Source organism: Martes martes, assembly GCF_963455335.1.
Source record: "Martes martes genome assembly, chromosome: 16".
NCBI classification, from domain to species: domain Eukaryota; kingdom Metazoa; phylum Chordata; class Mammalia; order Carnivora; family Mustelidae; genus Martes; species Martes martes.
The window spans coordinates 57847890-57871539 of NC_137904.1; the positions used below are offsets into that span (position 1 = coordinate 57847890).

Genomic DNA, 23650 nt, shown 5'->3' on the forward strand with positions numbered 1-23650 from the left:
GGGCTGCTCATGGGGGCACCCCCAGTCTCCCTCCTGAGCTCCCTGGAGACCCACCGCCCAGAACGGCCAACACTGGAGGGCCCTGGGCTCTCACCCTACAGAGGGGAAGGTGGTTCTCCTGTCCTGGGTCCTCCTGCTCCCTCCTCTGACAAAGTGGCCGCACCCCCCAGCCAATCCAGCCCAGGGTTGGGGCAGAAGGAACCTGGGGCTGGGAAGGTGGTGCATCCCAAACTCTGGCCTCCCTGTTTGGCAAAGAAAAGGATGGTTCTCAGGAAACGACAGACCCTGAAGCAATTAAATACCCTCCTCTCATTTGCATTCCGGTCCCCGGTGGGAGATCTGTATCAACATCCCCAGGGCAAGACAATCTTGTTTCCCCAACAAAACCGATTATGCACATCAGGCCTAGGGATTAATCACCAGCCACAGGGTTGGGAGCCAGTAAAAACAGGCAGATATGAGATGGGAAGATAGGAGCAGGAGGGAGGGACTGCCAGGAGGAAAGTGCTGGAGGCCAGGCTGGGCTTGGGGGGCAGCTCAGGCTTCTAGCAGAAACCTGCTTCACTGCAACCCTGTGCCAGTCCCTCCTCTCCTTTCTCCCTAACCTGGCAGTGTCCCGGGGAAGGAAGAGCCAGTCCAGAGCTCTGGGCATGGGCACGAACATGGAGTGGGGACAAGCCCCAAGGCCCAGGGCAGGCCACCTCCATGTCACAACCCCACTGCCCACAAATACAAGGTATTCCCTCACTGAACCCACGTTGCCACATACCCCTCCCCCCGGCCATGTGTCAGGACCAAGGCCCTTTCAGTGCCCCTGGGAGATAGCAGAGTTCTCAGCGGTTGGGGATGGAGTGGGGGGGCTCTGGTCACAGGCACAACCACACCCCAGCAGCTGCTGGTGGGCTCCCCTACCACAACCATTGTCTCTGCTCTGTTCCCTGTTGCATGGGCCACCCCATCTGGGTAACACCCCTGACCCACTCCCTAGACATCCTCTGTTGGGCTCAGCAGAGCAGGGCCTCTTACTCCTGGGCAGAGCTGTCTGTGTCCCCCAGCTTCCGCCACCCCAGGCTCCCAGTAGCAGTGGCGTGGGAACTCTCACCCCCAACCTGCCAGACGGGCCGCCATCCTGGTTTCCCTGGCAGCCAGGAGGGAAGAAGCGGGGGGGAAGAGAGGGAAGGGGAGGCTTGCCTGTACTCCAGGGAGAACTTGGTCAGCTCTCGGTTGTTGTGGAGCCACTTGAACTCCAGCGGCCAGCTGCCCTCGGCCATGCACGTGAGCACCAAGCGGTTCCCCTCCAGGTGCACCTGTGTCCGCACCGGCTCTGTCTTGAAATAGGGGGCCACGTCATCTGTGGGAAAGAGACCCAAAGCCACCAGTTATCTCTTGCTCACCTGCCCCTGGTTGCTCATGTTGTGCCCTAACACCCAGGGGGCCGACAGAGCAGGTGCAGCCAGGTCACGGGCTCAAGGTCACGTGACAGGTGAGGACTTGAGCTTGGGGCGTCTGACTTCAGAGCTTGATCCTCAGAGTGAGTCCTCCATGCCTGCCAACCAGGTCCCCGCCTCCCTCCTCCCAGTCCAGGCCGGACTCTCTCCTGCTGCTGCCACCCCGTCCCTCTTTCCGGTCCTTTCTGTCTCTCTCCCCTCTGGATCCCCACCCACTGGATACCCTGTGCTCCTGGATTTCTCCCTCCAGGAGAGAAGGAAGGAATGGATGCCCTTGGGGCACTTTGGTCAAAGGGAATATAAATGTCACAAGGAAAACAGGGAGGTGGGTTGACACAAGTGACAGGTGACAGAGGTGTCCTAGGTCCTGCCCCTGAGGCTGGGGGAGCCCCTCAAAGGTATCAAGGGCGGAGTCCATCCAATAGGCCCCCTCCACCGCCAGGCTGCTTGATCCTTCTGTCCTCCTATACTCAGGTTTGGCCAGAAGTGGGTGCCTGTGGTCTGTAGGTGGGGTTCCCAGCTGTGTCAAGGCCTCACCCTGGCCCCAAGCAGTCTGACAGTTCAGCACCAGTGATGTGCGTCCGGGGCCGGTTGACTGGCCTGACTGCGTCGCACCCCTACCCCACACCCCTGGTCTCCATCTCACGAGTGGATAACCTGGGACTCCTGGGGAGGGTCTTCCGTGAACCCACCCCTCCCGGCTCCTGACAACCATCCTGGAGCTCACCACCACCTTACAAAGTCCTTCAGAAGGCTCTCTCTGGGGAGAGTGGGGGCGGGGGGCGGGGGGGCAGCCCCCACCCTCGCCCCATCCCTCGCCCACCTCTGGCACAGCAGCAGAGGGCACAGGCCAGCAGGCACCCACCCATCTGCGGGAGCAGGGAGCTGGCTCTGCTCCCTGGTTGACAAATGGGCACATTCACACTTCAAAGGCACATTCCTATTCCCCAGCAGCCTTCAAGAGCCCTTTGAATCGAGTTTTTAAAAACCCTCTGTTAGTTCCTGTCATCACCCGTTTGTTTTAAAACAATAACACTCCCAGCCCCCAGTGATTCAGTCCCTGGGATGCAGGGCTGACTCAGAGCCGGAACATCAGTCGGGCGGGCAGGCGGACTGGGAGCTTGCACACACACACACACACACGTGCACACATGCTCTGTACCCAGAGCCCCTCGCCTCCATAGAGCGGCTCACCAGGCAATCTGCTCCTGGGGCCGCATGTGCCAGCTCATTCCCCAGGCTCCCTGGGCACCAGCCTGGAGGCCAGCGACGGGCACAGGGATGGGCTGATTCCAGGGTCTGCCGAGAGAATGATGCTGGGAAGAGGAGGGCGGGGATGCCCTTTCCCGAGAGAGCCTGCTGGGTACCACGCAGCCTTGAGCATCCCCGCATCCCTCATCTCACCTCATCCTTACAAGGAGGCCTGGCAGGCGCCTGGGCTCCTCTCCCCCAGGGCCTGCTGTGTGGTGCCCCACCCCCACGCCATCTCATACAGGGATTTGGGAGGGAGGCCCTCCCCAGCCCGGAGCAATGGCAGAAGTTCTGCCAACCGGTTCTCCTGGATGGGCCTGCCGTTTTCCAAAAGCAGGGGATGGCAGGGTGACTAGCACTGTGGGTGCTCTAGAGGTCAAGACACTGATAGGGAAAGGATACTGGGGCGGGGGACAGCTGTGGGTGTGTGTGTGTGCGTGCGTGCATGCTTGCGTGTGCGCACTCATGTGTGTGTTGTGTATATGTCCTCAAGTGTCTACGTGTATCTGCATATGTGTGTAGGTGTGTTTCCATATGTGTGTATCTATGTGTCTATGTGTTCAAGTGTGTTCTGTTTACAAGCAGGGGTGGATTTCTGTGCCATGAATGCACAGTGGGTGACACAAATCATTGGCCTTGGGCAGCTTATAATCTTTTTGCACATCAATTTCCTAGTTGTAAATTGGAGAATACGTTTGTGGGGTAGATTAAATAAATTTGAAAACATAAAGAGGTTAGAACAGCACCTGGAACATGCCATAGGGAGGCATGGCTACTGTTATTATTGATCGTATGTGCAGATGGGCAGACTACAGAAGAGAAGAGCTTGTGCCCTGTCGGCAGGCATCAGCTGCTCCTTTGTGCAGTATACAACTTGCGCAACTGTACACAACAACCCTATTATCCACCTTCTCAGTGGGAAGGAGCTAACTGAGAATAGAAGAGAACTGTGGATAGGAGAATCAATATTACATAGGTATCATTCCCTGAAACATTTTCTCACTTTGAAAACACACACACACACACACACACACACGAAAGACAGATTTTTTTTAATTAGATAATGTGACTCTAAAGTTCACGTTTAAAAACATAACAAAAGAATAACCAGGAAAATCTGAGAAACTATGGTAGATAGAGAAGATTAGCCCAGATAACTATATTATAAAGCTGCAATAATTAAAACAATGTGTTCTTGTACATGTAGTCTGATGAAATGACAGACTTAGAATCTAGAAATAGACCCCGATACATATGGGATTATTTAATATATGGTGAAAGCAAAATTTCAAGTCAGTGGGGAAAAGATCAATTATTCACCAAACGGCTTTGGAACAGCCAGGGAGCCATTTGGGCGGGGGGAAAAAGTCGAATCTCTTCCTCACACTTTTCCTCAAAATAAATGCTGGCTGGATCAATGTTTGAAAAACGAAAAATGAAATTCTAAAAGTAGAAGAAAGTCACAGAGGTTTAAAAATATATAATCTCGAGGAGGTGAAGTATTTGCCAAGTACTTTCCAAGTACTACACAAACTCCAAGAAGTCATAAAACAGATTGATACCTTCAGCTCTATAAAAATTCTACATGGAAAAAAAATACCCATAAACAAGGAAGCAACAAATGACAAACTCGGGGAAAATGTCTGCAACTTCTATCGTGGACAAAGAGCTCATTTTCCCAATATAAAAAATATTCCCATAAATCAGCAAGAAAAAGATGAACAAACCAACAGAACAATGGGCAAAGGATATGAACCGTTCACAGAAAAGAATTACAAATAACTCTGAAACACAGACAAAGATGCTGAACCTCATGATAAGAGAAAGGCAAACAAGACTCAGTAAGATAGTGTTTTTCCCTATCACTTGGGCCACAATCTGAAAGCAAGTTAGTGCCCAGTGCCGGGCAGCCCGCGGGGAACCAGGTGTGCGCTCAAGGCTCTGTGGGACCGCAGCTCTGCAGAGAGCGGTCTTGGCGGGGCCATCAAAACCACCAAGCATGCCCCCTCCCCACCCACCAGCTCTTCCGGAGACTTCTCCTTCGCAGACACACCCACGCGTGGGCGAAGGGACAGACCCTCAGAGCACTGTTACGCTTCGTATCAGAGAGCGCCCCAAAAAATGACCCTTAGGTCCGGCAAGCTGGTAGTGGTTAAAGCGATGTTGGCGCTTCCAAACTCAAGAGTTCTCCGCAGCATCGGGCTCTGGGATGGTTTTTTGAGAACTACCGTTACTGAAAACAAGCAAGGTGTGGAACGGACGTGTCATCTGCCACCATGTGTGTTCTTTTTCCCTGAAGCATAAAAATATATTTGCTTGTCTAGGCAGAGGCTTTTTCTAGGGGGTTACATAAGAGACTGGGCTCAGCGAGGCTTTGAGAAGAAGAACTGGGTGGGAGGGGACTCACTTTTCACTCTGTACCTTCCGGTAAGTTCTGTTGTGTCACACGGGGATGGGTCACTTACTTATAATCAGATCTACGCCCGTGTCTGCGTCCACGCGGGTGAGGCTGTAAGGTAAGCAGCCACGGGCCGGTCCTACCGGGGACAGAGGAAAGGCAGGGCCTGTGCGTGCATGAGACATGGGACGTGGCATGGCCGGGGGTCCCTGACCACCAAGAGGCTGAGACCCTCGAAGGAAGATCTGCCTCCAGAGGTAGACAAGAGGCCTCAGTCTTGGGCTTCCTTCTTGTTTTCTGTAACATCTCGGTGGCCCCTGACTGCCGTGCCCTTGACCCTCCCAGTAAATACCCCCATTGTCATCCTTCCACTCCAGGCTCCGAGGCCCCCAGAGACACTTATCTCAACTCCAACCTCTCCCCTCCCTCCTGCCCCCCAGCAACATAACGCCTTCTTTCTCTGGAGTCCCTCCATCGCTCCTGGGAGTTGATTTCCGAAGCCGGCCCAGGCTTGGTTCCCAGCCCAGGGAACCCCACCTCCCCTGGAGCCAGAGTCCCGCCAGCCCAGGGTGCAGACCTCCACCCACCGCCCCGTGGGCCAGAAGCTGCGGAGCCCACTTCCAGGGGCAAATCCTCTCTCAGCTCTGAAACATGCCAAGGCCTCTCTCTTGGCAGCTCCTCTCTGGGTGCACAGAGAGGACCGCTCGGTCAGGGGGCGTCTCTGGAATGTGTGGGAACCGGGGGGACCTTGGGATTCTTGCAAACGTCTCCCCACCATGCCCTGGTCTCTGCACCACCATCTTCGTCTTGCACTGACCTTCGTGGTCTCCCAGCTGGTCCCGGCTGGAAAGCCTGTGCTCCTCGGAGCTGCCCAGATCCTGGATCATAGGAAGCAGGGACTCACGGCAGTCCCCCTCGCCACCTCCCCCCGCCCCCCGCGCCGACTTCTATTCCTTGTGCCTTTATTTCGTGCTTTTGCTGGAACTTTCCTTACAGGGAGCATTTTACGTCCATCATTTCAGTTAAGAGTCATGAGAACTTCCAAGGAAGGTGCCGTCATTACCCCCTTTTACAGATGAGAAGATGCACCCTCGAGAAGGTTCAGTCATTTGACTGCCTCCCAGACGTGAAGTCCCATCTGGTGGGTTCCAGAAGCTCCAGATCTTTCCATATCTGATGCCCCGTTGTCCTGCTCTTCATACCCCGACCTGCAGCCTTGTGGGTGGGGAGCGAGGGATGGTGCCCGTCTCTGGGCACTGGTTTTGAAGCCACAGGCAGAGGTCATGCTGGTCGTGTGGCAGGGGCATTCCCACCCCGGCTTCGAATGTCACAGCCCCAGAATCAGATTCAGGGATGAGAAGCATGCTGGCAGAACACGCGGGGAGCCCGGCCACCTTGGGGTGCGGGGTGCGGGAGGGGGCTATGAGCTAGCGGGATGCAGGGAGGGAAGCCTGGGAATAGGGATGCAAAGGATGAACAGATGCAGGTGTGAGGGTTAAGTAAGGACAGCAGGGGTTAGAGCTCAGGGGGCGCCCCACCCCCCCACAGCTCTGCTTACCGCTCAAGCCTCTGGGTGCCAACCTTCCCCAGGGGTCTGGCTTGAAGGTCCCAATGGGAGAAGAGAATCTGGGTTTCAATTCCAGTTCCTACGTTAACTAAAGTTTGACCTCGAGCAGACTAACTCTGGAGCCTTACTCGTCTTGTCAGTAAAACACCTTCCAATGCCTGCCCCAGAGGCTGCTGGAAAGGCCAAGTGAGCTAACGCACCCCATGTTTGTAGCTCCATGCTTGGCACCTCCGGGGTGCTCCCCCTGCAGAACAGACCTTTGGAGGTGATCCCACGGGGAGGAGGTGGGGAAATGGGGAGGGGGTGCTATGATCACCACCCCCTCCCCATTTCCTGCATCTTAGAGATGTCTCAGATCGGAGCCGTCCAAATTCAGCTGCCTCACGGCCACGGCAAGCTGGCTCAAGAACGGAGTCTTGCCTGGGGATGGCTTGTAAGGTCTCGAGCAAAGGGTCAGGACGAGGTAGAAACAGGGGCACTGCAGGGTTCTGCGTAACATCAGAAATTCCCCCGTGTCCCTCTTCCACCCAAATCCAGGTGCGGGTGAGGGTGCCAACCCTGGCACTGCCCGGGCCAGAGAAGGTTCAGGAATACAGTGCTGTGGGCACAAGGACAGGCTGCCATGCGTGCTCCTGCTGGAGCCCCTGCCCTCCAGAGACGTCTGGGGACCACACACAGTGGCAGGTGCCAGCAGGCACTCTCTGAATGCCTGATAAAGACCACAGGACCCACGGATGTTCCCTTCTCCTCTCCCATCCTCAGGCTTGGCAGGGCCAAGCCTGCTCCTACCCTATCCAGCCGGGGCAGCAGGACCCCAGCCCCGTAGGCCCTCCCTTCTGGCTTCCCTTCTGCCTCCCACAAATGAGATGCTAATTTATGCCCCTCCACTGTCTCCTGGCAGATGCCTGGCCCAGCTCAGCCCCAGTGCTGCCTGCATGCCAAGTGCTTCATTAGCCAGGAAAGAAGGCTCTCGCCCTCCTTAATCTAATCCTCGCCAGTGACCTTCAGGAGCCAGGCACCTTCTGATGCCGGGGCCCGGGAGGGTGGGACAATCAATTATGCCTCGGCCTCCACAGCTGCCGCCGAATGGATTTCTCGCTCAGAAAAGCGTGTTCAAAAAGCATCTAATGGAACGGATCGTCAATTTGTTTGAATACACATCTAATCTGATTAGGGGGGCCTAGTCACCAGGGTGGCCAGGGCCACTGAGCCCTGACATGGCCCTGGGGAACCGTGAGTCGGGTGGAGGGGCCCAGGGTGGGGAAGGAAGGGTGCATGCCCCACGCCCACCACCCCACCAGCTTGGCCCCTGGTACGTTCAGCCAAAAGTCACAGGAAAAAGAATACAAACCACAGAGAGGCCACTGGGGCTGGGCAGGTGTCTCCTGTTCTTCTGGGCCCCAGAACCAGGCAGAGTCCAAGGCAAAGAAGATGCTCAGGAAATGAATGAATGAACTCATGAGTGGTGAATGAATGATGATGAGACCCAACATGGAAGCCAAGGATCCCATCAACGTCCAGGGTGAGATGTGTTGATGCCTGAACTGGGTTGAATGGTGTCCCCCCTCCCAGAATTCATGTCCAACCTGGAACCCCGGAATGAGACCCTATTTAGAAACGGGATACTGCAGCTGTCATTACTTAAGATGAGGTCCAAGGGAGTCGGGTGGGCCCTAATGACTGGTGTCTTTGTAAGAGGAGACACATGGGAACAGAAACACAGGGAGAAGATGGCCAGGGGGTGGAGGGGGCAGAGACTGGGGTGCTGCACCTACAAGCCCAGGAATGCCAAGGATTGCTGGGAGCCGCCACAAGCAGGAAGAGGCAAGGAAGGACTCTTCCCTCTGGCCTTCAGAGAGAGCGTGGCCTTGCCAACACCTTGGCTTTCAGACTGCTGGCCTCCACAACAGTTTCAGTCACCTGGTTTATGGTATTTTGTTATGACAGCCCTAGGAAGCTAACACAATGCCTTATAGAGACTTGGTTCTGTCGTTCCACCTAAGTCAGCCTGCTGGAGAACAAAGAGCACTAGCAAGGGAATCTGGAGCCCGGAGTCCCGCGGGTCTGGACCACGGCCTTCTTCAGACATACCACGTCCGCCACGCCCCAGGGCCTTTGCTCATGCCATTTCCTTTCCCGGAGAGCCCCTTCTTTCCTTCTTTGCTGGGAAAATGTAGGTATTAAGTCCATGTTAGTGTCTGTCCTTTGTCCCTTCTAAGCTCAAATGTCCTGTCCTCTGCCACGTTTCCTCCACATCCCTTAGATTTGGGAGGTTACCTCCCTTACAGCTTGGAAGATGCTCGTCATAGCCCCAGGTGTGGTGGCACTCAGGCTAGTCTCCACTGGAATACGGGGACAGTGGCGTCCTCGCCTCCCCGGTCCCAGAGCCCAGCAGTGCTCCTGGCAGGCAGAAGGGCCCAGATCCATGAGTGAAAAAGTGGACAAACGAACTTGCCATTGAATGTGGCCAGGTCACCTCCCTCTTGTTGGCTGATACTGCTGGGGGATCATTACGTTCCATCCCAGCCCGAATGTTGCAAGATCTACGTAGTTACGACCTTGTTGGGCCCTGAAATGCGAGGGATTACTTGGATTCAAACTCAGCTCAGCAACTCACTAGCTGTGCGACCCTGGGCAGGGCCGAAACCCCTCTGCATCTCAGTTTCCCAACATGAAAATCGGGGTATGGGCAGCATCCGCCTCCGAGGCCTGGTGAGAAGGCTGAGCACCTAGACCGGTGCTGGGCAGCCATGGCCCGCCCTCATCTTTAATCAGTGAGATCTCTCCGAGCCACATCACAGCCAGGGCCTCCCACGGGACCGTGCCGCTACGTAACGCCAAAGCATCCCCAGCCTCGTGCGGAAAAAAGAGGGTTCTCATTTCTGACGGGTTTATTTTGCAAGCAACAGTGGGGAAGGGAGCTTTTTCTTAAATTTCAGCAGGAAGGTTTAGAGCTTAGACTTACGCCACTGATGAGAATATTTTTGCCAAACGGCACTATTGTCATTTCACTGTGTGCAGAGTCACTCGAGCTACAAACACGGCAATAGTAAAAATTTCATGAACTCCTGGAATTCCTCCCAAGAAGCCCCATTATGCTGTGTGGACGATGCTCATCTTCCTCTTGGGGATCCCAGGGTAGGGCACGTGCTTGGAGCAATTCTCTGGTTGTACAGCTGGAACCTGAGATCCCTGGCCACGAAGGGACTTGCCACAGCTCAGTTTTGGGGGGGGGGTCAGCTGCCTCACCAGGCCTGGGTGGCCCCGTGGAGACTTGGCTACTGGCACCTGGCACTCTCACAGGGCACGGGTCTTGAAGATTCCTGGGGTGAGCACTCTCTGTCACAAGGGTACCACCGTTAGCTGGCCTGTCTCCTAAGCTCTCATGATGGGGAAAAGTCCACCTTTCACAGGCCTTGAGAAGCCGAGATACAGATACTTCCAGGAGCCCACGACCTGGGGGTCTCTGGTGCCTAGTTTGCCCAGTGATGGTACCACCAGCCATAGGGCAGCGAGGTCTGTGCCAGGCACAGGGGACAAGTGGCCCTGAGCTCCAGCTAGCATGCTTTCCAAGGGCAACCCCCTTTCCCTCCTGTTTCCTGCTCTTGAGAATGGTCATCACCTAAAGGAGATGGTCCACTGGAAGGGAGGACCAGAGAGGAGGGAAGACAGAAGTGGGGGGTCTGACTTAGCACGGGCCATCGACCCTCTAATACCCACCTGAGCTGAGGCGCAGGGTGGACACGCTGGGGGCTCCCCCTCGGCCTCATTGTCCCCGGATGGGCACTTGCCACCCAACTGTAGTGGCTGCTCCTTGCCCTCCCTTCCCTTGCATCAAGGCAGGAAGCTCGGCCCGGGGAGAAGGGAAAAAGAAAGGGGTTTGCTGAAGACCTCACCCAGGCGGACCTCCCTGTGTTTCCTCGTTTAGTCCCCAACCACCTGGGGGACAGCATCATTACCACCTGTACTTCTCTCACTGACGCTCAGAGCAGAGCGGCGTGAGGTCACTGGGATTTCGAACCCGCAGCTGCCTGCCTCCCTTCGAGGCCTCGGATCTCCGCTGAGGTCAGCGCGGTGTCTGCACTGCAGGAAGGGAGGCCGAGGCTGGGCTCAGGGCAGGGTGGGAGGGGGGGAACCAGAGCGGCGGGCCCGCCTCCGCGGCCGAGAGCTGGAACGCGCCGCCGAAGAAGCACACACATCCATCAGGCTGGTGACCCCGGTGTACCAGCGCTTTGTGGTGTGTAGCAAAGACTGTGGAGCAGAAAATTGGAGTTCAATTTGCCGTCCACAACACGCAGCGCCCGGCCCGTTCCCCTCCCCGGCAGGTACCTCTGTGCCTCATCATAAATAACAACACCACGCGGCTCTCCGGCCCTTCCAGCAGACACGGGCCCCGAGCAATTTACAAGTGGCGTTACACGCGGACGCCCGCACGTGCCTGCCCCTCCCCGGCCCCGCCCGTGGGCACCCGTGCCACCCGCCTTCCCTGCCACCCCCTGCCCCGGGGGCCATGCCCGATTTGGAGGGAGACAGGTCCTCGTCCACCCTGGACGCTGGGCTCAGCTCCTGCCCCGAAGTCCTCCTTGCCCCGTTCATTGGCACTCACTGGCAGAAAGCCCCGGGGGCTGGCAGAGACCAAGCCCTTGCTGCCCCCAGGGTGGGGGCCACAGTCAGTCCCTCCTCCTGTTTCCGAAAGGGTTCTGGATCTCCTCGGACCTGCAGTGTGCCTCTGTCTCCAAGAGCAGCCCTGTTTCTCTCTTCCAAACTTCGTGGGGTCTGCAGGGGTAGGGCAGTGACTGAGGCCCCTTATGTGGGGGCAGTCACTCGCCCGGGGGGCTCCACATTGGGAGCTGCTTAGGGGAGCTCCCACCGAGGGGCCAGGGCAGACCCGGAGATCGCCCAGGAGGAGGGGCTCTGGCCGCGGCTTCTCCTTCCGGTCAGAAGTGTAAAATGACGTCGTAGGATTCCCTGTAGGCGCAATACCCAACATGGGTGAATCCACAGACTGGACAGAAACCGGTGGCTGCCTGCTGGTTGGGAGAGGGGAGCAGCCGCTTCATGAGCACGAGGGTCTCCCTTTGGGGCGATGAAAGTGTTCCAGAAATACACAGAGATGGCAAACCCCGGGAAGGTACTAAAGGCGACTGAATTGTTTGCTTTAAAGTGGAGGATTTTATATTCCGTGAGTCTGATCTCAATTACAAACAAACAAGGCAATCTGGTACAAAAGGTCTCTCCCCGGCCCCCACTGCTCTGCTTACGCCCCTCCAGGGCTCCCGCTGCGTCTTCCGTCTCCCCAGCCCCAGCCGGTCCTTAGGAGGGAGATCAGGAGATTGAGAGGTTGTACATGCTCCTTCTCATCCCTAGAAGTCACCTGGCTTCCTCCCTTCCCTTCCACCTTCTCTCACATGCCAGGACGCTTAGGGGCATCTCCCTTGTCCGCTGAGGATGTGGAGGGTGGGGGTTTGCAAGCAGTGTCACGCGCACAGGGCTGGAAGCCCCCTCCCCGGCTGCTGCCCAAGCTGGCAGGCCACCAGCAGTGAGGGCAGGAAGCGCTGGCTTCGCAGGTGGACGACGGGGTGTGAGCCCCACCTCTGCGCTCACAGGCTGCTGGGCGCCGAGGCAGCCCCTGGCTCTCCTGAGCTGTCCCTTCCTCCCTTGCATGAGGGGAGGGGTCCTGCAGCACCCCCCGGGCCCAGGGTTCTTTAGCACCCGCTGTGACAGAAGCTAGACCCTGGGAACACCAGGTCGGCCAAGCGCTCACCACATGTGGGGCCTCTGCACTGATGTCGTGTATCCTCTTATCTGTGCCGCCAGCTCGGACTCCTAGCCATGCCCTGGAGGCTGGGGGAGCCGAGTCACTGTTGCAGTCAGTGGCCCCAAGTGGCCTGGGTGGACGTTAGGACCTCCTTCCCTTGCTTCTCCCCCAGAACGCAATGGCATCCGAGGCCAGCCAGAGCGTGAACTCCGAAGCTGTGACAGACAGTGGGTGGACACAGCTCTAGGGGCAGAGGTTCAACTACGGGCCGTCCGAACCCCGCTGCCTACCTCGCCCTGGCCTGGCTGCCGGGCTCTCATGGCCTGGTGGCGGGTGGCTCTTCTGGGCAGCACCCAGCGGTCCTGCTTGGGGGAGCCAAGGGAGCCTGTGGAAAGCAGGGGAGGTGGAGGGAAGGTGCACAGGACAGGCACAGGTCCCCCTGTAACTTAGCCCTGCACCCGAACCCGTCAGGCTCCCCACCCTGCCTCTTCACTCGGCTGCTTTGAAAACTCATCTTTTGTGTGCTATGGTGGCCGAACCCAGGGCTTCGGGAGGAGGTGACGGTATCGGCACCCTGCTGCTGACCCCTGGCCAGTTGTCCGCCTGGGAGGACAGGTGGTTTCCTCTCTGGCCAGTAGCACCCCTGGCTTCCCCAACTCGACTCTGTGTTCCCAAGAGCTAAGAGGGCTCCCAGCAGATACTGCAGGACAAATGACAGAGACAGAGACAGGATGCATACCAATGACAGGCCAGGTTTAACTGAGAGCGTGCCCACGGCACCACAGCTCACACGGACCTGGCGTCTGTCCTGACCCCAGACCCCACCCTTCCTCCTGTGTGTGGGATCCTGACACCAGGCAAGACCCTGGTTGCTGTGGCTTACCATAGGCTCCAAGTATTTCAAGCAAGAAGCATTTGTAGAATGCACCTAGTCCAACCCCTCTGGTTGGCCAATGAGGAAACTGAGGCAGAGGAGTTTAAGGGAAGGCTTGAGTCCAGCTCTTCTGAGACCAGGTTACCCCACGTCACTTGATAAGCTCTTGGCCTCATTTTTCCCTTCTGTAAAATGGACTGAGGGCTTAACAGATGTCCTCTGTGCTCTCCCACGTCTAGCTTTCACACCCGGGCTTTCCTGGGGATTGGACGGGCTGATGCTAGGAGAGCCTCTTCCCCGAGAGAGCCCCAGCTGCCCCTCTCGATGGAGTGAGGTCGGGGTGCTTTGGAATGTTCCTCACGGTCTCCTGCTATGCCCCCTGCTGCGTGTTGGCTCGTGTCCTGTTGTAAAATGAGGTCTTTGCAGATGTGAACAAGTGAAGATGAGGTCATTACGTGCGGGTGGGCCCGGGTGTGACCGACACGGAGCCACGGGGAAGGGATGCCCCATGAGCACGAAGGGTGGGATGCGGCTCCTGCCAAGGGATGGAGGATTGTGGGCAACACCAGGAAGCGGAAGAGGGAAGGAAGGGCTCTCCCTCCCTCCCTCTCACAGAACCGCCGGCAACCTGACTTTGGACTTGGCCGCCAAAAGCAAGAGACAAGATGTTCCTGTTGTCGAACCCCCTGGCTGTGGCACTGTGTAGGACAGCCCCGGGCAACTCACCCCAGCTCCCCACCATCACCCCCCCCACCGCTCCAAAAGAAGCCATCACGGCTCACAGGCCGTCCTCTCTGAAGGTTTCACAGATGCCCCTCTCCCGAAAGAAGTGAGCCCCCTCTGTGCTCACTAAGCCCACAGATGACCATTGTCACGCCAGTAACCCCGGTGGCACGCCCACACGTCAGAAATCCCCAGGGGACTCGAAGCGGTTACAGGACGCATCTCCACGATGGCCACTGTGGCTCCTTCGCTCCCTAACCTGGCTTTGTGCACAGACGGGACGCCCGACACCAAATGAAGGACGGTATGAATGAATGAAGGGGAGCCTTCTTGTGTCCAGGGGCTCTGTTCTGATCCCTACCCTGCCCTGCCCCCAGCCTGTCACGTCCCCTTCTCTCCAGTCACTTCCACGCAGGCCGCCACATGCCCTCCCTGGCCCCACAGCAGCGTTGTGCCGGCCGCTCTGTCACGGGGCCGAGCTCCGCTAATGATGACTGACGACGCCCCGTGCGCCAGGATTGGCAGGTTGGCAGGAGGCCCCGTCATGATGGATGGCCCTGCGTGGCCATTTCCAATTCACTCCCTGGAAGCCAAGCCTTTCTGGGAAGGAGAGCAGCACGACCCCCACCGCCCACCCGCCCACGTGAGCAGCCTCCCCGCTTGCTGCGTGGTCTCCCCTCCTTCTCCCGATGACTGGGGCAAGGCGGCGGGTGGGATGTTTAGCGTTCATGGGCTCAGAGAGTGGAAGAGATGTTCCCTGTGTCCCCCTTTTCCTGTATGGACACCCCCATCCAGAGAGGGTGACCTGTGAGTCATGCGTTTACTGTCCTCTCCTTTCTGGTTAGAAAGGGGACCCTCAGCCAGGGTCCTGCACCCCCAGGGCCAGTCTCTGTCCATGATTCTGAGGGCCATGATTCTGTGCACTCTTTGTGTGGTCCCTGAGCCCAGGCAGGTGCGACTGTCCCATTGTACAGGTAGAAAAACAGATGCTCCGAGACATGAAGTGTTTCAGCCTCAGCCACAGCAAAGGCCGGGGTGGGCACTGGGATTTGCATGCAGGGCTATCCACTGCCCAAGTCCATACACCTTCTGCTATAACAGGAAAAGTGGGTTGGAAAGGTGACGGAGCCATCTCTGGGTACCCCACTGTCAGGGACAATCTCAGGGGAAAAAGCCCCATCTTCTGTAATAAGCACAAAGTTTCCATGGGTGTGGGCTGGCCCGGGGTCACGGGGGAAGGGCAGGGCCGGGTCTCTCGCAGAGGTCAAACCAGGACACACAGCACATGGTTGGGGCCGTCAAGAGACTCACTTCCCCCAGGACCTATGTGACCCTGCGCAGGCCAGGCTAGTCCTCCAGGCCTCGGTTTCCCGGCGGGTCATGATCAGGTACGTCTGTGCCCAACCCTCCTCAGGGAGCTTGAATGAGAGATGGCAGTTCAAGCAGGAAACCAGAAGGAGTGAGGGTCTCCTAACTAGCAGGGTGAGACCCAAGGGAGGCTCCCGGGGGGAGCTGATACAAGGAGAGGGTAGGCCCCGGAAGCCACCGCCAAAGGGCTGAGGCCAGGAGGGTCGCAGGAGACCTCTGTCCGAGGTCCAGCTGTGCCCAGCGTGGGGAGCAGGAGGGCGAGCTGGGCGCTGTGGTTTGGCAATGGGCAAACCCAGCATGGGAAAGGAGGGGTTTCCAGGAAGGCTTCAAGTTACCGGAAAGGACAATAAATTAATATAATAGGGCTGTTTGGCTGGTGACAAGGGATAAAACATGTGGTCCAAAAAAGACCCACGCAAGACGGTCACAAGGATGAATGAGAAGGCATTCTCAATGGAGGGGGAAAGAGCGGGAAAGGTGCTTGCAGAGCTGGGAGGGGGAGGAGGTGGGAGGAGGGAGCCTGCAGGGTGGGATAGCAGAAGGGGGCTCCTGACGCTCCTGCCATCCCCTCGCCGCCCCTCCACCCCTTTCTCTGCACCCTTGCACTCACTGCCTACCCACTTCCCCTGGGTCCACCCCCCCCCCCAGATTCTTGCTGCCCTTGGGCCTCAACTTGCCCAAATGCTCTTGGCCTCAGTCACAATGCAGAGCGTGCATTTTGCTCATTCACTCACACGCTCACTCAGGCTCATTCACCCCTTCCGCGGATGCCGTCTGGACACCTGCTACGTGCTAGGAGACGTCACGGTGAGCAAGAAGAAAACCTCTCCCGTCCAGCTGCCCAGAGGTGCACGGGAGGAGGATGGGCGGCCAGACACAACAGAGGGAAGCCCGGGACACATCAAGCCTCCCGTGCAGCCGCGGCCCCCCGGCCACAGAGGACCATTGAGGCAGGTGCCCCCAGAAGGCAAGACGTGCACCAGGCAGGGGGGTGGCCGCAGGACCTTGGGCAAACCACTTAGCCCCTTCAGGCTGGTTTCCTCGTTGCGGGGTAACAGCCCCTGCCTCACAGAGCCATGGCGAGGGAAGAAGGAGAAAATGCAGAGCTGGCTCCTGGCACAATGGTTGGGTTCTGAGTGGTTGAATGGTGAGGGCCAGGGTCCCAAAGAATGAGGGGCTTATATATTGTGCTAAGGAATCTGGGTGTCACCTGAGGGTGGGGGAGGGGCATGGGAGACTCCGTGCGCATGTGCATGTGTTGTGCGTGTGTTGGCACGCGGGACTCGCTTGGGTACCCATGGGGCCCCCACTGCTCTCTCAATTTTAGTCTATTTTGTTCCCAGTTTCCCAGACGAGGGTCAGACCCCGCTGGAGAAGACAGAGAAGTTGCAGGTGGTGCCGAATGACCCTTGATGGGGATGGAGGAAGGACCCTCACCTTCTCAGCACAGTCTCAAGGTCATGACTCATCAAGCTGCCGTGTCCCGTTCAGTGAACACTGACTGTGGGCAGGCCGGGAGAGACCGTGCAGGCTGGTTGGGGAGATAGGATTCACAGGGGCGGCGATGACTCATGGCGTGAGGCACCAAGGAGCACAACACCTGTGCATGTGACAACCAGGTGCAACGGGCATGTGGGACACAGTGGGGGCAGTGGGGGGGGGGCGTGGGCAGGCTTGGGTGGGCAGTCAGGGAGCTCCATGGAGGAAGGAGGCATCATGTGAGTCACTCGCTTGTTGAGGAAAACAGAGGCACTGGACTGCCAGCTTTGTGCCGGCCACCTCGTGACGCGGCGGGACACTGTGGGGAGCAAGGCCAGGCCGTCTCTGAGCTTACGAAATGCAGGTGTTAAACCAGGGACTCCAAGAGTGAAGGTTCGTGAAAGCAAGGTGTAGGGGGCAGTGGGCACACAGGACACCAAGGAGAGATGTCCCCAAAGGTGATGTGCCAGCCAAGACTGAAGCTGGCAAGAGTGAGAGCAGGTAGGCCAGAGTCTGAAGGGACAGACAGCCCGGCCCGTTCAAGTCAGGCTGGAAATGGGAAGGGGGCCCTTGTGGCCAGAGCCCCGGAGGCGGGCAGAAGAGGAAAAGGAGACGGAGTGAAGGGCATGTGTGGGCACAGCGCTAGCCACGCGACGGAGCCATGCCCAGGGTCCAGCCTTTCTCTGCAGGGCAGCAGAAGCCACCCAAGGGACATGGCCACCTGTGCCCATTCTGCCTGTCTCTTTGGCAGCGCAGGGGTGTGGGAGGAAGGAGGTGAGAGCAGGTGCCAGAGTCCGGCTGGTGGGGTGCTGCTTATGAGTGCAGGGAGAGATGATCTCTTCGGAGAAATGCCTCCTTTGGGGGATTCAGCTTTCTTTCAGGCCTGGGGAAAATACTTCCTGCCCAGAGAGAGAGGATGCGGAGGAGAGAAGAGGGTAAAGGTTTAGCTTGGTAAAGGTTTAGGGAAGTACGGAGATCTGGGAGCTATCTGGGAGGGAGAATGGCTTTGTCTGGAAGAGAAGGTGAGTGGTGATGGTGCCACTTCCCGACACACACGCTGGAGGAGAAGCCAGCTGGATGGAAAGACCCTAACTCACGCTTCGGGTGTGTTGTGGCCTACTGGATGTCCAGGTGGGCGTGCGGGGCTGGACCCCAGGGCTGGAGAAGGGGGAGTGCAGCCGGGGCTGGCAGGCCTCAGAGAGGCAGGGGGAGCAGCGGGGAGGGAGCCGCGTGGCCTCTGCTGAGCGGAGCTCTGGCCTCTCCAGCACCCACGCGGCCACTTCACAAGCAGGCAGAGCACAGCCCAGCGGAAGAATGAATGTGTACACGCCCACACGTGGAACGGCTTGCGTCCTGCCAGGTTGCTCCAAGAGCTCCAGGCGCACATCTCACCGAATCGACGCAATCCCCTTTCAAGGTCATTACTGCCCCTCTAACAGATGGGGAAGCAGCAGTGCAGTGAGGCTGGGATCTGCCCAAGATCACGCGGGACAGAGCGGTGAAGGAGGGATCCACGCCCACGCCCACACCCGGCCAAGTCCACCGCCCAGGCTCTCACCCCGAGGAGACTGACCGCCTCCTTAAGTCCCAAGGGAACAGGGACGGCTGCCTGAACCACGTGCTGCCAAGACAGTTCAAGAACCGGGAGGGTGCCCCCCAGCAGCAGTCCCCCAGAGGGCACGGCTACGCCGACCACATTCCGAGCAGCTCCCTGGCTGTGGGCCCATAGGGCAGCACCCCACGGCTTCTGGGGAAAATCCACAGGGACAGCCAGAGAAAGAGCCCCAGGGGGGACAGCCGGGGACGCATCACCGCCCCCGGCCCTGCCTTTCTGCTCCTTCTCCCTCTGTGGCCGAGTCCTCCCATCCTGTACCCCTCTCCCACCCTCTGCTGACTCTCTGCAGAGCCATCGTGTACGACCGCAGTGGGGATCAATCTCTCCGAGGTTCCCCCACGCACACCACATTCATCCATCCCCCTCAAGGTCAAAGCTTTTGTTTCTGGGTGAGAGGAGAACCCGTCTGGCCGTGCCCTATTCCAGATAACTCATGGACCAATCAGTGCCTCCATTCCCCTTTGCTCTCAGGTACAGGTGGAGGGAGCTGGTGGAGCAGCCCTGCTTTATGCACCTGTGGCTTCCTGGGGGCCCCCGAACGCTCCCCAGTTTCTGCAGCTCCCTTGGGCAGCTCTGCTGGGCCATGCTATTTCCCTCATCTCTCTTTCTGGAGAACTCCTGTACCATTTTGTCCATTGAGCCTTCCGGAAATCTCTCCTTTGGGGGGGGTGCTTAGCTTTCCTTTCAGTCATAGAGAGAAAACGTCCCCCGGCCAGAGAGATGATTGTGGAGAGAGGAAGCGGTTCAGCTGTAGGGTGTCCTGCATGGACTGGGGAGGACGGAGGCCGCTGAGCAGTGCCAGAGGAAAGACTGGGCTGGAACGCAGACAGATTTCACTTGGGCCTGCCTCCACCTCCCGGAGCTGGGGGGACTGTGGAATATCAGACAGCCGCTTGTCTGAAACGGGGGGTAAGGCTAAGGCTAAGCCTTAGATAAGGCTTTTCTCCCAAATTCATGTCCCACCTGGAACCTCAGAATGTGACCTTAGATACAGGGTCTCCGCAGACATGAGATGAGCTCGTGCTGGATCAGGGTGGGTGGTAAGTCTAACGAGTGGGGTCTTTCTAAGACCTCATGAGGACACAGAGAGGCACACAAGGAGGAACGCCCCGTGAAGACGGAGACAGAGGTCAGAGTAACATGCCTCCAAGCCGAGGAACGTTAAAGATGGCTGGCGATGGCCAGAAGTGAGGAGACGCACAGGACAGGTCATCTCTCAGAAACTCCAGAAGGAACTGACCTTGCTTTTGGACATCTGGCTTCAGAACTGTGAGACAATCCATTTCTACTGTTGTTGTTTTTTGTTATTTTTTTGAAGATTTTTTTTTATCTGAGAGAGAGACAGCGAGAGAGAGCACGAGAGGGGAGAAGGTCAGAGGGAGAAGCAGACTCCCTGCGGAGCTGGGAGCCTGATGCGGGACTCGATCCTGGGACTCCGGGATCATGACCCGAGCTGAAGGCAGTCGCTTAACCAACTGAGCCACCCTGGTGCCCCATTTCTGTTGTTTTTAGCCAACGAATGTGTGCTAATTTGTTATGGCAGCCGCAAGCACCGGACCCATTCCTGCCTATCTGGTGTGCAGAGGTGGACAAGGAGGGAGCAGAACCATCCTTCCCTGGTGTCCTATTCTAGCTGGGACCAACACTTGAAGAGAGGTAGGAAGGAGTTTCTTTATGCTTTGCTTTATGCTTTGCTCAGCTTCTCGTGTCCTCTCTGGTTTCCATACTCTCGTCTCTAGCATCCGTGGAATACACATAACCCGGAAACTGGGGGACGGGCTGTAGGGCGGGCCAGGGGCGGGGCCTACACTGTAGGCTGGATGGGAAGAACCGTGTAAAAATGGCACCACCATCGGCGCACCTTCCGCTCTGTGTCACAGGCCTGTTCTCATCTAACTGCTTTGGATCCCTTCCCCATCAGTCTTACCAAATGGCATGACGCCATGTTAATCAGAACAAAACAGTGTTTGTCAAGTGTTAGTGGGAACAACCACATGGCTTGGGACTCCCGGTAAAGCTTCTGGCTAACAATGACCCATGGGAAAAGGCAGCTCTGTCTGTCTTCTCTGACCCGGGGCATCGGATCCTTCCTCCTCAGCATCCCCGGAGTCTCACTGGTCGCGCCTACGGCGTCTGGCCATGCCAGCCACTCCCTCCCTGAAACTCTGCACACCGGGGTTTCCATGGCCTTCTTCTGGGTCTGACTTCCTGCCTCCTTACTTCGCTCCTCTTCCTCAGGCTCTGAAATGTTGGAGATTCCGGGTCTCTGTTCTGAGACCTGCCATTCCCCTCCTTTCCTCTTTTGGTGAAAACACCTACTTTTTTCTTCAAGCAGCAGCTTCTGCTTAGACGCTCGTGTGGCTCAGACCTTGCCCGAATGAACCACTGTGTTCTGATGACCTTCAGGTTCAAACGTTTCAAATATCCAAAGCTGAACTCAGGTCTCTAACGCTCTAGCTTCTACAGTGAGTTGAGTGTTTGGGCGGTCCAAGCCGGAAGCAGGGGTGGCCATCCTCGCTTTCCCTGCCTCCCCATCCCCCAGACACTCCTTTGACCGCAAGCCCCCCCATCCCATCTCCTTTCATCGCTGATCTAGATTTTGTCCGCCGAGCCCTTACTGGCCTCCTGGCCATCAGTCATTAGCGTGATCCACTTAATTAAAGGGATTTCTAACCATGCGCTTCCTGCTTCAATTCCTTCAGTGGTACCCACTGCATATAGGATAAAATACTCCTTTACACGGAATACAAGGCCCTTTTTGTCATGCCAGACACATGGTGGGTGTTCTGGAAATACCGATTAAATGGAAGAACTCAGCAGTGGTTTCCTACCAAACCACACAGCCTTACCCTGGGTCTTTGCTCCTATTAACCCACTGTCTGACTCCCCCCGTCTACCTCCACTGGCCATCGCTGCCCCAGCCCCCCAGGGGGTGCCCGTCTCCAGCTCAATGTTATTACCTCCACTGCGTGACCTCAAGATGATCTTGTTATGCATCTGTCTCTCTACACTAGCAGTTCTCAACCAGGGGTCCCACCCCCAGGGGACACTTGGCAATGTCTACAGCTATTTCTGGTTGTCACACTGGCTGGGGTATCCTCTTGGTATCCCGAGGGGCAAGGCTGTAGGATGTAGAATGTAGGATGCTGCCAACATTCTACACCACACAGGAAGGCCTCCACGACAAAGAAGGATCTCGTTCAAATGGCAGCAATCCTGAGGTTGAGAATGGCCAGTCTAGACATGCACGGGGTCCACGTCAGCCTGTGTCCATAGTCCAGGGCCTGCCCTGTGCCTGCCACGCTGTAAGTTCTCAACACATGTTGGCTGAAGGAGTATCACCGCACGGTATCCCAGCCTGAGTGGCACCCAGTGACATCTCTAAGCATGAGGCCCAGGCCACAAAGAAAGGCTGCCACTGTCTCTCAGCCCCGAGAATTGGGCAGCGGGGCAGGAGGCAGCCCTTTGCAGAGAAGCGGCTTCCTCCAGGAGCCAGGGCAGACGTGACCAATTCAGCTAACAAGTTGCCAGGACTGTGATAATGTGGCCAGACAATGAAATTGGCCTTCTCACCAGCACTGACTGCCAGGCTGGTGAGACAACCAGGCTGTTAATCAGGCCCCTAATGGCAGCTGCAGAAAGGACAATTCTCCCAAGGAAAGAGAGGGCAGGGGGCTCTCCCCTGTCCCATCAGAGACGGTCTGAGGCTGGGCTCTGCCACTTCTCAGAAATGGAGGAAGAAGACTGTCACTGCCTGGGGTGGGGGTGGGGTCAGTGGGGGTCAGATGCTCTGTCATTAGCCCCTGGCTCCCCAAGGGTAAGGGGTAGACCAGTTAGCTCCTATGCCTTCAGCACCAGACTCTGCCCACACAGGCCCTCGATGAAGGCATTTAATAAGGAGGAGAATGAACCTCAAAGGGCGCTCTCTCCCCTTTCAGATTCTGCATTGGTCCTTCTCGCCATCTCCCTGGATGTCCCACCTTGCTGTCACCTCTCTGAGCCTGAGCCACTCCCCCCAGCTCTTTGGGGTGACCCTGGTACCCCCACCGGATGCGGGCAGAGCAGCACTTCACTGAGCAAGGCACAGATCAGTGACTCCTTCAGTGTCCCCTTCTATTGGCAGTGCTGACGGGGCTGTGCCAGCCACCACATCCCGGCCCGGTTCCTCAGCTTCCTGGCCCGGTGTCCCCGGGACTCAGGTGGGCGTGGAGCCAGGGCACGCTCTGGGCCCCCACAGCCGACTTGGGCACATTGGCACGGTGGCTTGGCCCGGCTCCAAAGGCAGGCTGCTGAGCCCGGAAGGATGACATCCCCAGAGCAGGCGAGCACATCTTCTAGCAGTCTGTCTGGTCCCTGGGCAGTGGCCAGCAACACAGGTCTGTGTCCCCGGCAAGAGTGCAAAAGGTCTAGGAAACCCCAAGGCCCTGGACACAAGCCTCTAGGGGCCACGCCCGGCTCGGAATCAGCATTCTCGACCATCGTCATAACCACAGGAGCTCCGTCCGCTCACAAGCTCACGTCCCAGGGTGCTCCGTGCTGCTCCATGCGCTTCCCCAGCTCCAGATGCATCAGGCCCACAGGCCTGCCCTCCACAATGGACACCAACCAGCACCTCCTCCACGGGCCCCTCGGATCCCTGGGCACCTGTCACCGGCAGGAACGGCCCAGCCCCGCCTCTAGCCTGCCCTCCAGCACCTTCCGGGAAGGGCCTCTCACAGACTGCACCCCAGAAGAAGGGTCATTATTGCTAATGCCTTTTCTCCCCCATCTGTTGTGATTGTTTACACTCCACTTGCTAATTAGATACTAATTAGCTGGTGCTGAAATTCATCACTTTCCAAACACAACACGGCAGCCGGAGGAGCACCGCGATCTGGTAACATCTGCACCTCCGCTCGGAGCCAGGAGCCAAGGTGCCATTCTGCTCCTCCTGCTCCGGCTCCTCCCCTGCCCCTCCCCTCCTCTTCTGCCACCTCCTCCTCTTCCTCCCCCCCGCCCCCTCTTCCCCAAGCCCCAGAGGGCTTGGGGATACCTGCCCTTTGATTCGGTGTCCCAGCATGGCGGGGTGCACAGCTCAGGGTAAAGACTCCGTGAATTCTCACTGAGCTGGTGCCTGAATGAGGACCAAAGTGTTGGTGGGACCAGGCGCGTGGTTGGGGTTGGAAGGAG

At 57.5% G+C, this 23650-nt stretch overlaps 1 protein-coding gene across 1 annotated transcript in view; it reads right to left on the bottom strand.

The window, feature by feature from the left end:
* SDK2 (sidekick cell adhesion molecule 2) overlaps positions 1-23650 on the bottom strand; it is a gene marked incomplete at its 5' end in the record, with an annotated part of 246394 nt that overhangs the window by 128644 nt on the left and 94100 nt on the right. The window contains one exon of the mRNA XM_080825738.1: positions 1192-1351. Coding sequence (XP_080681864.1) covers positions 1192-1351 — 160 coding nt within the window. The remainder of the gene's footprint in view (positions 1-1191; positions 1352-23650) is intronic.